The 13356-nt window shown below is 40.4% G+C and overlaps 1 protein-coding gene across 6 annotated transcripts in view; it reads left to right on the top strand.

The window, feature by feature from the left end:
• Positions 1 to 13356, top strand: part of ELMO1 (engulfment and cell motility 1) — a 395377-nt gene that overhangs the window by 361485 nt on the left and 20536 nt on the right. For all 6 annotated transcript variants that reach the window (XM_075586635.1, XM_075586631.1, XM_075586632.1 and 3 more), the window contains one exon: positions 3964 to 4127. In XM_075586635.1, the coding sequence (XP_075442750.1) occupies positions 3964 to 4127 (164 nt within the window). The remainder of the gene's footprint in view (positions 1 to 3963; positions 4128 to 13356) is intronic.

Genomic DNA, 13356 nt, shown 5'->3' with positions numbered 1-13356 from the left:
AAATCTATCCTTCAGTCAGTGTAACTCAGCAGCTACAATGTATTCTTATATTACGAAGCTAACATTATCTATTGTTACCGTTTGCAGCGCAAACTGCTGGGAATATTAGCAACAAATGATCACAACAGGAAAGTGTTACAATAATATCACATTGCTGGCGAGTTGGATTAACGCTCTGATTAAAGGACAGTATATCAAAACTAATAAAAATGGCATAAAGAGTTATTTGTTTTTTGAGTTGAATATATTAAAAAAAACACGTAGGATATTGTAGGAATTGCTCCTAAACAGCAACTTCTCCCTCTTTTTTTTTTTCTTCCCCTTACCAAAACCGGGGTGTCCCTTGTAGCTGATCAATTGTACCACAACCTCTTGGTTCCAGGTAAAAAAAGAATTGTATTATTTAAAAGTTTCTTTAAAAAAAAATACAAAAATGGCTGCCAGGTTCACCAATAGAAAGCCTATCTCCTGGTGATGTTACAGCTTTCTATTGGCTAGTGGAGCAAGCCTTGACGCAACTGTGATTTTGTGTCGTTTTGGTTGGGAAAACCCATGGTCTGTGGAACACAGATCTGTTCTGGGGGATTGCAGGCCCAGGTAAAAATAAATTAACCAACGGTGAGCAGTGCGGGTGGCTGCTTTATAGCTGTAATTTACAGGGAGTGGCGGCATGCTATCAGGTGGAATGTTATGCTACCCTCGTGAGTCCATATATGTTTCCAAAACCAAAATTCAAGTCAAAGTTGGACTGGGGCTTTAAGAGATAATGTCCCTTTTACCAACACACGGGTGTTAAATTATTTTTACTGGTCATTTCAAAATCGATGGTCTAGTTAATAACTTTGAAGAAGCAAAATACGTCATCAATAGAACATTACTGTCAGCCACCACAAAGAAAAGGGACCTGGTGAAAAATGCACAAAATCAAAGCAGTAGGGAAAGTCCACAGCAAGCTGCATGTTTAGGACAACGCATTAGCATCATGTTTGTAATGACACTTTTACAGACCATAAGTAATACATCCCCTATACAAAAGAGAGGTTGGTAACAAGAGACATTAACTGTATATTGCATAAGAATGGGGATACTTAGAATACTGTAGAGCAAGGGTGCACAAACTGGGGGGCGCAAGATTTTTCTGGGGGGGACGCAGTGGTTGCAGTGGCCCTGTGCTCTTCCCCAAAGCATTTAAATTAAATGTTGGGGGATCGCGTTGGGCCTCTGGACGTGTCTCCATGGCAACACAGCATCAAATGATGCTGCAGGGTCATGTGACATGACGTCACATGACCCTGCAGTGTCATTCCAAGCCACACTAAAGTGGGGGGGGAGCACTGGGGGAGACATGGCAGGGGGGCGCAGCAACAAACATTTGCGCATCCCTGCTCTAGAGCAGAGATGCCAACCCATTTGTGGCCTGGGACAGCATTCGTAATGGCCCGCTTGATACTCTGGGATCAGCCACTCCTCAGCACTCCTCGTGCCTTTCCCCCCACCCCTGCCGGACCCAACTTCCGCATCCACCCACCTCACTTTTGCCACATGACTGGGTCCTCCCCCCCCCCAAGTTCAAATTCTTAGAGTGGGGGAGGGGGGGATTGAGCGAGAGAGGAGGGTGGGGAATTGAGTGAGAGAGGAGGGTGGGGAATTGAGTGAGAGAGGAGGGTGGGAAAGTGAGAGAGGAGGGTGGGAAAGTGAGAGAGGAGGGTGGGAAAGTGAGAGAGGAGGGTAGGAGGGTGGGGAGGTGAGAGAGGGGGGGAGAGAGAGGAGGGTGGGGGGGGGTGAGAGAGGGGGGGAGAGAGAGGAGGGTGGGGGGGTGAGAGAGGGGGGGAGAGAGAGGAGGGTGGGGATTTGAGAGAGGCGGGTGGGGATTTGAGAGAGGCGGGTGGGGAGTGAGAGAGGCGGTGGGGATTTGAGAGAGGCGGGTGGGGAGTGAGAGGCGGGTGGGGATTTGAGAGAGGCGGGTGGGGATTTGAGAGAGGCGGGTGGGGGAGTGAGAGAGGGGGGGAGAGAGAGGAGGGTGGGGGAGTGAGAGAGGGGGGAGAGAGAGGAGGGTGGGGATTTGAGAGAGGAGGGTGGGGATTTGAGAGAGGCGGGTGGGGATTTGAGAGAGGCGGGTGGGGATTTGAGAGTGGGGGGCGGGGAGTGAAAGTGAAAGAAGGGAGGGACGGAGTGAGAGACAGGGAGGGGAGTAACAGAGGGATGGGGAATTCTTTAGTATTTGCCATGGTGCTAGTTACAGTAACTTTCAGACTGAAATGTAAAAAGCAATAAAACAAACTTTCAATTGCAAAAGCAACATTAAACATGGTACAGGTCGTGCACTCAAATGAGTACATTCTCGCTAATGCATTTACGCTCTAATGCATCTAATGCATGGTCACTGGGACGGATGCCGTTTCGGTCAACTGTCCCTCATGAAAACCCGTACGGGGACAATTGGAAATTGCCCATGTGAGTAAAACAAGAATATAGAAGTTGAAGTTAGAAGTAAACAGTATACTGTACTTCCATAATTTTTCTAAGCTTTATTCTGCTGAGCACATTACAAAAATCACTAATCTTGAGCTTAGAGCTATCCATCTTCAAGAATAATGACATATTCGGAAGAGTTATGAGCTTTAGTGGCCTTAAGAAGATCATGCACAGAAGCCGGTCATTCTTAGAGTTCATCTTGATAATGCTTGATGTAAACGTTGAAAGACAAAATAATTTCGTTTGCTATATTGAAATAGAATTGGACAAATGCCGAATGGAAGTTGTTACTGGAAAAAGAAAAAACGCTTAGCTTGCTTTCCCCGGAGTGCCTGCTAATAGCCTACAGTAGATCTTTGTTACAAAACCAACACTTTTTTTTGTAGTGCATTTTGTAATTGTAGACTGGGTGTGTCAACCAAATAATAACATAAATCAAAAGAATCGAATTAATGGTAAACGTAAAAAAAAAAAAGTTTTAATAAATGAAAATGTTCAGCTTGGTAAATGGTGGGATTCTCTAGTAATTGGTATAATTTGTGTTTGTATGTGCATATTTATTTTTACTGATACTGTCCCATCTTAATATCATATGCATGTTTTTCTGTGAGCTTTATGTTACATTTCCAAAACCTTCTTCTCTGATCCATATACAGTAGTTATAATATGTGCGCAAGATAATTGTTGCCTAAAATGTTCTATAATCGCAAGCCACAAACTAAAGCTGATACCCTGAGGGCCAAAGAAGTTATGAATAGCCCCATACCTTGAAGATTAAGGGTTCAGGGTCAAATAAATATCTTTTTTTAAGGCCCCTAATCAACATACTGTGAAGCCTCTATCACCTTGATAGTGACGCTCTAATAAACCCTCTTCATAAGAATGTGATTTTAATGCCTTATTAATGAGGCAATAACAGCTTTGCAGCGCATTGTAGATGGGCCTTAGGGGCTTATTCATTAAGCTGCAATTGTTCCAAAGCAGCACAATCGTGGTAAAACTGACATTGACTTAAATTGCAGTTTTCCGGCAATCTGACTGCAATCACACTATCCCAATTTAAGGAGTAAGACTCTTAGTGTCCATTTTTACGGCATAAATGGCCTGTGACCCCTTGCTAGAACTGCCGGGATTCACTTAGACTAAGCGCTGATGCCTTTATCTATACTGACGTTAAAGACCATTGACCTGAATGGCAGTTAATGGGAACGCTGGTACCCCTTATTAAAGCTTACTGAATCTCCCCCATTGAATCCGAAATCATACAATGTGCAAGTGGCCCATGTGGGGGTTGAAGCAACAAGTGCATATATGACGAGAGACCAAACCATAGCCAGTATACTAAAGCTAAGTTTTGGCTCAATATTCATTGGCTGACTTGGGGAAACAGTGTCGTAAGTGATTTTAACTAGAAGAGTAGCCCATGGATTGATTGAACCAAGGTAAACCTATGTACTTATACGTGTTACTATTTGTATTCCTGAATAGGTCATGCAGGTGGTAAAGGAGCAAATCATGAGAGCTCTCACAAACAAGCCCAGCTCTCTGGACCAGTTCAAATGTAGACTTCAAAACCTCAGCTACACAGAAATATTGAAAATACGTCAATCGGAGAGGATGAATCAGGAAGATTTCCAGTCTCGTCCTATTCTGTAAGTAACCCCTCCTCAGATTATAATACAGGAACAGGAAGAATGGGCAGTGTTGTTCACAGCGAACGTGGGCCCTTGTTCTGGCAGGAAGCCAAAGTAGCTGTGAACTTTATTGGCATTGCTAGTATTGTATAAACAAGTGTGTGTGTGTGTGTGTGTATGTGTGTATATATATATATGTGTGTGTATATGTATATACAGGCATACCCCGGTTTAAGGACACTCACTTTAAGTACACTCGCGAGTAAGGACATATCGCCCAATAGGCAAACGTCAGCTCACGCATGCGCCTGTAAGCACATCCTGAATAGCAATACCGGCTTGCTACCTGTACCGAAGCTGGGAGAATATAGAGCCTGTTACAAATGCGTTATTTACATCAGTTATGCGTGGATATGACGATTGCAGTACAGTACATGAATCAATAAGTGGAAAAAAGGGAGTGCTTCACTTTAAGTACATTTTCGCTTTACATGCATGCTCTGGTCCCATTGCGTACATTAATGCGGGGTATGCCTGTTTATATATATATGTGTGTGTGTGTGTGTGTGTGTGTGTGTGTGTGTGTGTGTGTGTGTGTGTGTGTGTGTGTGTGTGTGTGTGTATGTATGTATGTATGTATATATATATATTTATTGAAAAAAGGCAAAATAAGGTGCGCAAAACTAATTATCAACAATAGTAAAAATGGTGTCAAATGAGTGCTGCCGTAATGTAATGGATGTACACAACACCAATGAAATACAAAATCACAAAATAAAAAAAGCACAAATCAGAGACAACAGGTGGTTAAATATCTAACACCTGTGGGACAAATACGTAGAATATCCTTAGAAGAATCCAGGACGAGATATGATAATGTAGCTGAAATAAACAGGCATGTAAGGATAAAATCCTTTCTGTGACTGCAGCAGAGAGGCTGGTGATGTCAGGAACTCCTCTCAGGTTACCTGTGTTCACAAGCACTAAAGTTCCCTTGGTTGAAAGTGAACTACACAGTCCCAATAGCCTTGAATAAGGCTTTGCAGTACAGGCATGAGAATAAAATGTCCTTACTTCAGACAGACAGTTCTGAGACCCTCACCCTACCGGTTTCGTCTGTGAAAGACTTCATCTGGGGCATTGATGCTATATATTTAATACATAATACTGCTTCAAACTGTCCTAGTGCTGTCGCCTCTTTGCCGCTTCATGGTAATGTGTGTTTTTATTATTTCTATGGGACATGCACCAGCCCACTACTGATTACCTACAGGAGTGCCAGTGACCTTCTATCAACTCCATATATATATATATTTACAGTATTTTAATCCAAAGGAAGGCAAACAGAAAACCCCAGTGAAACATTATTCAATGATCTCTCTTAAGGGAAAAAATGAATTGCATTTTTAATCCAAATATCAGATTTCTCTCTGGGTCAACATCCATCCCATGTTTACTCATTTGTTATATCCATATATACCTTTCCTTTCTAAGAACATGTCCAACCTTTAAAAAAAAAAAAAAAAAAAATTGTATTGGTCTCCATGGGTAATGAATTCCACATTTTAACTGTGCGTACACACACACACACACAAACAACAACAACAGATATGGCATTGAGCATTTAACAGCAGACGTACTATATTCAGACTTCATAGTTCATAAGCTTGCTCTCCATATTCAAAGCTACAGTATTTTAGACCACCTACTGTATTATTGCTATGAGTGCCATTGGGGTGTGACCTTTTGAGAACCACAGCCAAATACAACAATAGTAATACACATATATTGTACCTATAAATCCCCCACTCTTTCAGGTAAAACTGCAAAAATGCCTGCATTAACTATATATTATTCATATGTTCTATCTAACATGCTGCATAAACCCTGCAATTAATTCATATTTAATAATATTTCCATGTACAAAAATGGTTGCTGTAGTTATTTATAAATATACATCATACTGTACATTTTTTAGTACATAATTAAAAACCTACCATTTTTAGTACGTTATGCATCATTTAAAAAGTTTTAGGAACCCTGTTAATTGGTTTATGTTGGGTACTAACCTAAAAATTAAATGTTGGTAACCTCCAGCTTCTAAGATTGACCCCCTCCCACCTCCACCCACCGCTGCTGACCTCTGGCACCAAACACCTCCTTCACTGACGCGTTCTCCCACCTCCTCCCTATTCCTGACACGGAGAGAACGAGGGGGTTATTGAAATGCCAGCCTGGGGGTGGCACCCTGGCAGTGCATATCTTGGGCTTCCCTGGAAGGCCAGTCGGACCACTCTCGTGTGTACAGTACATATTCCTTTCAAAACCATAAACCTATTTTGAGAGCTACAGTACTCTATAAGTGTGACCAAATAATTTTGTGGGTCCATTAAAAAGGTAGTTAATATCAAGGACAGAACATAGAACACAGACAGAGCCCAAAACTACTTCCAATGACACAAATATATATGTATATCTAAACTAAAAACATATGGTCATTTAGTTTGATTCTTTGGCCAAAGTATCTTAAGCCTGCACACCAAACGCCAAGGTAGACCAAAATCTGTGCAGGTCCTAGTATGGTATGTTCTGTCCTTGATTTTAACAATATATTGCCATGCCCAGTAGCACTCCGTTTTGACACTCATATGCAACTATATATATTGTAGTTACTTTGGGGGTATATAAATTAGGAGCTTACTGGTTTTCTCTGTTGTCCATTAAAAAGGTATCACATAACCCACAACAAATATTCTGTGCTCTACGACCAATATGACTTTTAAAGAATTTTGCATCGTGTATGAAAAAAATTATTTTCCTTTTCTGAAAACTAGGTATGCCTAATTGTTTGGTTTCATTGTTGGCTACAGTACATCTATAAATGTCTGCTGCATCCAAAAATAGAACATGGTTTCTAGGAACTAGCTGTGTTTTTGTTATGTTTGTTTTTTTCCCCCACTGAGCATTATAGTGAAATGTACTGTCAGTTCTGTGACAATTTGTGTTTGCCCATGGACTGAAAAAAGTTCTATATATCTATAGATATCTATATATATATATATATATATATATATATATATATATATATAATAGAAGAAAAAAGCGCCCAATCCTAGTGCATTACTGTGCAAAAAGGTATTTAATTCCCAAAAAGACTCATAAAATTAACTCACAAACATAAGAAGTAAAAAAAGCATGTTATGAGATAATACTCATGCTCCAAAGGATCAGGAAACGCCGCTGCTCTGCTACACTGCTCCGTGACTCCACTACATCCGATTTGTCCCTCGTGAATCACCGCCCGCAGGAACTCACGACATCAGGCTCTCCACAAATTTCCTTCCCCGGGAACACACCTCCAGATGATTTGGGTTCCCACCAGGGACACTCGATGTGGCGGAACAAGCGGATGACGTCACACGTTGAATAAGGATGCCGAGCAGGTCTTGGAGCGACGCACGGAGATCCACAGCACACCTAGCCCTACGCGTTTCATCAGCTAAACTGATTTCATCAGGGGATGGACTCTGGGTGTACTAACCACATCTATATACCCACGAGTCCAATTAGCTATATTAAAGGTTATTAAAAGGTCATGTGTAAACAATAAACATAATAAAATAGTGTTAAACCACATATATCTATGAACATCAAAAACTTATATATAAAAAGCAAAAAAATCGCAATTGTACTTAAATAAAACGTATACTGTGTGTACAATACATGACAAATCATCTGGAGGTGTGTTCCCGGGGAAGGAAATCTGTGGAGAGCCTGATGTCGTGAGTTCCTGCGGGCGGTGATTCACGAGGGCCAAATCGGAAGTAGTGGAGTCACGGAGCAGTGTAGCAGAGCTGCGGCGTTTCCTGATCCTTTGGAGCATGAGTATTATGTCATAACATGCTTTTTTACTTCTTATGTTTGTGAGTTCATTTTATGAGCCTTTTTGGGAATTAAATACCTTTTTGCACAGTAATGCACTAGGATTGGGCGCTTTTTTCTTCTATTTTCTATGCAGGTGGAGAGGGAGGTCGTTGTGCCCTTTAAAGAAGCTGCCCTTATCCTGATAGTGCCCTTTGTTTCTCTTGTATTGGACATATTTGGACTTCAAAGGACTAAATATATAGTATGGTATTGAGTGGGTCCACAGCACACATTTGTGTAACAATTTATGCAGTATATAGATAGATATAGATAGATATAGATAGTGCTTTTTTCAGTATATACTGTATATTCAAAACAAAAAAGAAAAGATAAAAAGTGCAGGAGAACGGCAGAAGTGCGATCTCTTACATTTAATTTTTCATCAACATTCACAATATATTTTACACTCATGTCGTCAGTATAAAAACAGCATATAGAGAAACATGTCTCTTAGCAATAAACCTCCATGTGCTGCTCGTGTTCTAGTACCTCCGCCAGCGACACTCTCCACAGCGTGGTACTTTCCAGCGTCTGACGTCACAGCAGCAGAAGCCTGCGAGGACCAGTGAGATTACAGCAGATTGCGCTTCGCTTGCATGCAAGATGAACCCTATGCATTTCATGGGGAATCCACTTCTTCAGGGGTATATGCAAATGGGGCTCTTACTGCTGTAACCTCGCTGTTCCTCGTGACATGTGAGTGTAAAATCTATTGTGAATGTAGATGTAATTTAACTATGCAGAATCACACTATTGGCGTTCTTCTACACTTTTTATCTGTTTCTTTTTTGTTTTGAATATCTATCCAGGGTGAGACTGCAGGCATATTACCAGGAGAGGCAGCTGCAGGAGTCAAATGCGGATCTTTTGAAGAAGGAGCTTCCCTTCACACATAATAGCACCATCTATGTGAACATAAGGATTCTGGTGACAGTTATTATATATTTTTCTGAAATATTTTTATTTTAGATCTTTTTTGATTGGAGCTTTTTTTCTTTGGACACTTCGAGTTTGCAACTTTTTCACTTTGATGATATTATTGATAGCTCCTTTTCTAGAGCCAGCATTATATTTCACTTGATTACTATCACAAGTTTACAGAAATGTGCAGTAATTGCTTACAGTATCTACTTAGCGTAAGTCTGCCTATTCCCATATAAAGCCCCATTTCAAATACAGGATAATTATGTGGAAAAAAAAAAGGATATATACAGTTAGATCCGGAAATAATTGGACACTGATACAAGTTTTGTTTTTTCGGCTGTGTACCAAAATAAATTCAAGTTACAGTTATATAATGAATATGGGCTTAAAGTGCAGTCTATCAGCTTTAATTTGAGGGTATTCACATCCAAATTGGAGGAAGGGTTTAGGAATTACATCTCTTTAATATGTAGCCCCCTCTTTTTAAAGAGACCAAAAGTAATTGGACAATTGACTCAAAAGCTGTTTCATGGACAGGTGTGGGCTATTCCTTCGTTATTTCATCATCAATTAAGCAGGTAAAAGGTCTGGAGTTGATTCCAGGTGTGGCATTCGCATTTGGAAGCTGTTGCTGTGAATCCACAACATGCGGTAAAAGGAGCTCTCAATGCAAGTGAAACAGGGCATCCTTAGGCTGCAGAAAAAAAGAAAATCCATCAGAGAGATAGCAGGAACATTAGGAGTGGCCAAATCAACAGTTTGGTACATTCTGAGAAAAAAAGAACGCACTGTGGTCTCTGCAACACAAAAAGGCCTGGACGTCCACGGAAGACAAAAGTGGTGGATGATTGTAGGATCCTTTCCATTTTAAAGAAAAACCCTTTAACAACATCCAGCCAAGTGAAGAACACTCTCCAGGAGGTAGGCTTATCATTATCCAAGTTTACCATAAAGAGAAGACTTCACGAGAGCAAATACAAAGGGTTCACCACAAGGTGCAAACCATTCATAAACCTCAAGAATAGAAAGGTCAGATTAGACTTTGCCAAACAATATCTAAAAAAGCCAGCCCAGTTTTGGAACAGCATTCTTTGGACAGATGAAACTAAGATCAACCTGTACCAGAATGATGGGAAGAAAAAAGTATGGAGAAGGCTTGGAACGGCTCATGATCTGAAGCTTACCACATCATCTGTAAAACACAGTGGAGGCAGTGTATTGGCATGGGCATGCATGGCTTCCAATGGCACTGGGTCACTAGTGTTTATTGATGATGTGACAGAAGACAGAAGCAGCCGGATGAATTCTGAAGTGTATAGGGATATATTGTCTGCTCAGATTCAGCCAAATTCAGCAAAGTTGATTGGACGGCGCTTCACTTTACAGATGGACAATGACCCAAAACATACTGCGAAAGCAACCCAGGAGTTTTTTAAGGCAAAGAAGTGGAATATTCTGCAATGGCCGAGTCAATCACCTGATCTCAACCGATCGAGCATGCATTTCACGTGCTGAAGACAAAACTTAAGGCAGAAAGACCCACGAACAAACAACAACTGAAGACAGCTGCAGTAAAGGTTTGGCAAAGCATCACAAAGGAGGAAACTCAACGTTTGGTGATGTCCATGCGTTCCAGACTTCAAGCAGTCAATGCCTGCAAAGAATTCTCGACAAAGTATTAAAAATGAAAAATGTATTTATGATTGTGTTAATTTGTCCAATTACATTTGAGCCCCTGAAATAAGGGGACTGTGTATGAAAATGGTTGCAATTCCTAAACGTTTCATACGATATTTTTGTTCAACCCCCTGAATTAAAGCTGAAAGTCTGCACTTCTATTGCATCTCGGTTGTTTCATTTCAAATCCATTGTGGTGGCGTACAGAGCCAAAATTATGAAAATTGTGTCAGTGTCCAATTATTTCCGGACCTAACTGTATATATATATTTAGCTCTATACTAGTGGAACTATACAAAAATTAAATTGGATGTCATTATTTTTTTTCTGATGTCGTTTGTAAAACTAGAAGGTTGAAGTGCATTCAGATGCATTACTAATCACTCTGGCTCTAATCACTATGCTTCTTCTGGAACATCACACACCTATCCAACTCTCGTGTGTTTATTCATCTTATGTGGCAGCATTATGATGGCAGTAATGATGGTAGGAGCCAGTGCAGATAGTAATACATTTCCACGTACAGGTACCGTTCTTTAGGTTTGCAGTGTCATACAGATGTAGCTAAACTTACTATCTTCGGTGCTGTGGCCACCAGCGGTCAAGCAACCTCTGTGGTCATGACACCGGAGGAGTAATGCTGCGTGCGGGTCCCATTAGCAAGCATGGACCCCTCACAGCGCCATCGCGGCAGACACGGTCTTTGGCGCCACAGACTTTTGCTTCTTTGACCTCTGCGCCGCAACTGAGTCTTGCTACATCTGTATACGACGACACATAAAGAACAGGTCATATACATCATATACACCCCAGACTACAGAGAATAAAGGACAGATAAGGATTGTTTTACTGTAACTTTTCATTTTATGTAGCCCCAATTGAGGAAAATACAATTTATGTAATATGTTAAGGCTAAATTAGGGGACAGCTTTCTTTTAATGATAAACCCAAGGGAGAGGTAGCGTTGGATAGAGATGGGTGGATTTTTCTCAATCTACGGAATTCAAATATAATCACCGCTGATGTTTGTCTTTATAAAAAAAACACATTTTTCAAATGAGCAAATATTTTTTTAAAAATCAAATATATTTTTTCAATTTGAAAACAAAAAAATATGTGGAGAAACATTTTTGCTGTGGGAAAAAAAACCCAGCTAACATAGATTGTACCTCAACAATATTATCTCGGTTCTTTTAAAATATTAGTGGATTTTGACTTTTTTTCTTCAAAAAATTGACAACCATCCTGCAAAGTGGATCTCAGCACATTCGCTCATCTCTAGTCTTCAGTTCTACAGAGAGACACATAAATCATTTCAAAGTTTGTGTCATGATTGAGGGATTAGTCTTAGCAACATTTTTTAACAAATGATATTGTTTTGTTATTGGGCACCCTGGATGAAAAACGCTGCTGTAGAAGATAATGTAAAGTCTATCGACTCCAGGGTTCTCAAATCTTTTCCCTGGGCTCGAGCTATTGGGCTACCATTGATAATCCTACTCGTGGGAAAGCCAAGTGCATTTACATGTATGTATTGTCCTGGCTGGTGTTTCCTGAAGCTGGTTCGGAGAACCCCACCCATATATGCTATGAATCATTATGGACATACCATAAAAAGTAATGGAAAGGAGAATTCAATGTAGTTTAGAGAAGCACAGTTGACTTGCTAGGTGCCTTTTTCTAATAGCGGCGTTAGCTGGAATGGTGCCTCGACAAAACAAAAAGAAGCAAAGTGTAAAATCTGATCTTTGGGGAAAAAAACCTAAAAAGGCAGACGGATAAAACTTACTACATTTTTTTATTTTTATTCACCTCTTAATGCCATTTTTAATGAGTTTTAATATACTGGGCGTCTTTTGACATCTATAGCAGGTTTTACCCCACCTCACATAAAGTGCAAGACCTTTGCAACACTTTCCTGTTTGCGATAATTTGTTGGCAATATTCCTAGCAGTTTGAGCTGCAAACTGTAACAATAGATATCGGGAGAACTAATCAGTCGGCAGCTTAGGTAATTAGGTATTTCAATAAAGGTGATCAAAGGCTTCATATTTTAAAACAAATAATTTAAAATATGTAACAATTTTTTTTTTTTTCAAATTAAAGTGCAGCTTCGATTGCCTCTTTAAAGAAAAAGTTCAGCGAAATCCAATGAATGACTCAAAAGTTATAAGCGGTATAAAACTGTTGCTATCTGTTACTGACTGAGGGCCTCATGCAGAGAGCAGCGCTATTTGCAATCTCGCCATTTTTAGGAGAAAATCACGCTAAAAACAGCTGAAAATGGCGAGTTAGGTAAAACGCGCCATTTTTTTTTTCTATTTCAAAATCTCGCCGCGCGGCTGGCGAGAAACTACATCTCGCCAGTCTGAAAAATATCCGAATTCAGAAAGGCGCGCTCGCCATCTAGCGGCTGTTTTTGGCGCGATTTTCGTGAATTTTCTCCGCCAACTAAAGTTGGCAAGAAGCAGGAGGTCGTCGGCTATAGGGGAAAAAAAAAAATGCGCGATTTTTTTTTTCCCCTTTCAGCTGCGCGAATCTCCTCCTTTACAATTCTCCACATGCAGTAATGCTAAAAAATAGCGGATTTCGACCATTTCTGCATATGGAGAATAAAACTCTCCATTAAAGCTACTTTTTCTTAAACTCTCCAATTTATTCTAACGCTGCTCTCTGCATAGGCCCCTAAGTGTATATGTGTCATTATTTGTGTTGGTTTTTG

This window comes from Ascaphus truei, chromosome 2, assembly GCF_040206685.1.
Source record: "Ascaphus truei isolate aAscTru1 chromosome 2, aAscTru1.hap1, whole genome shotgun sequence".
Lineage (NCBI taxonomy): Eukaryota > Metazoa > Chordata > Amphibia > Anura > Ascaphidae > Ascaphus > Ascaphus truei.
Note: the sequence above shows the minus strand (reverse complement) of the source record. Positions and strands in the feature narration are given on the sequence as shown.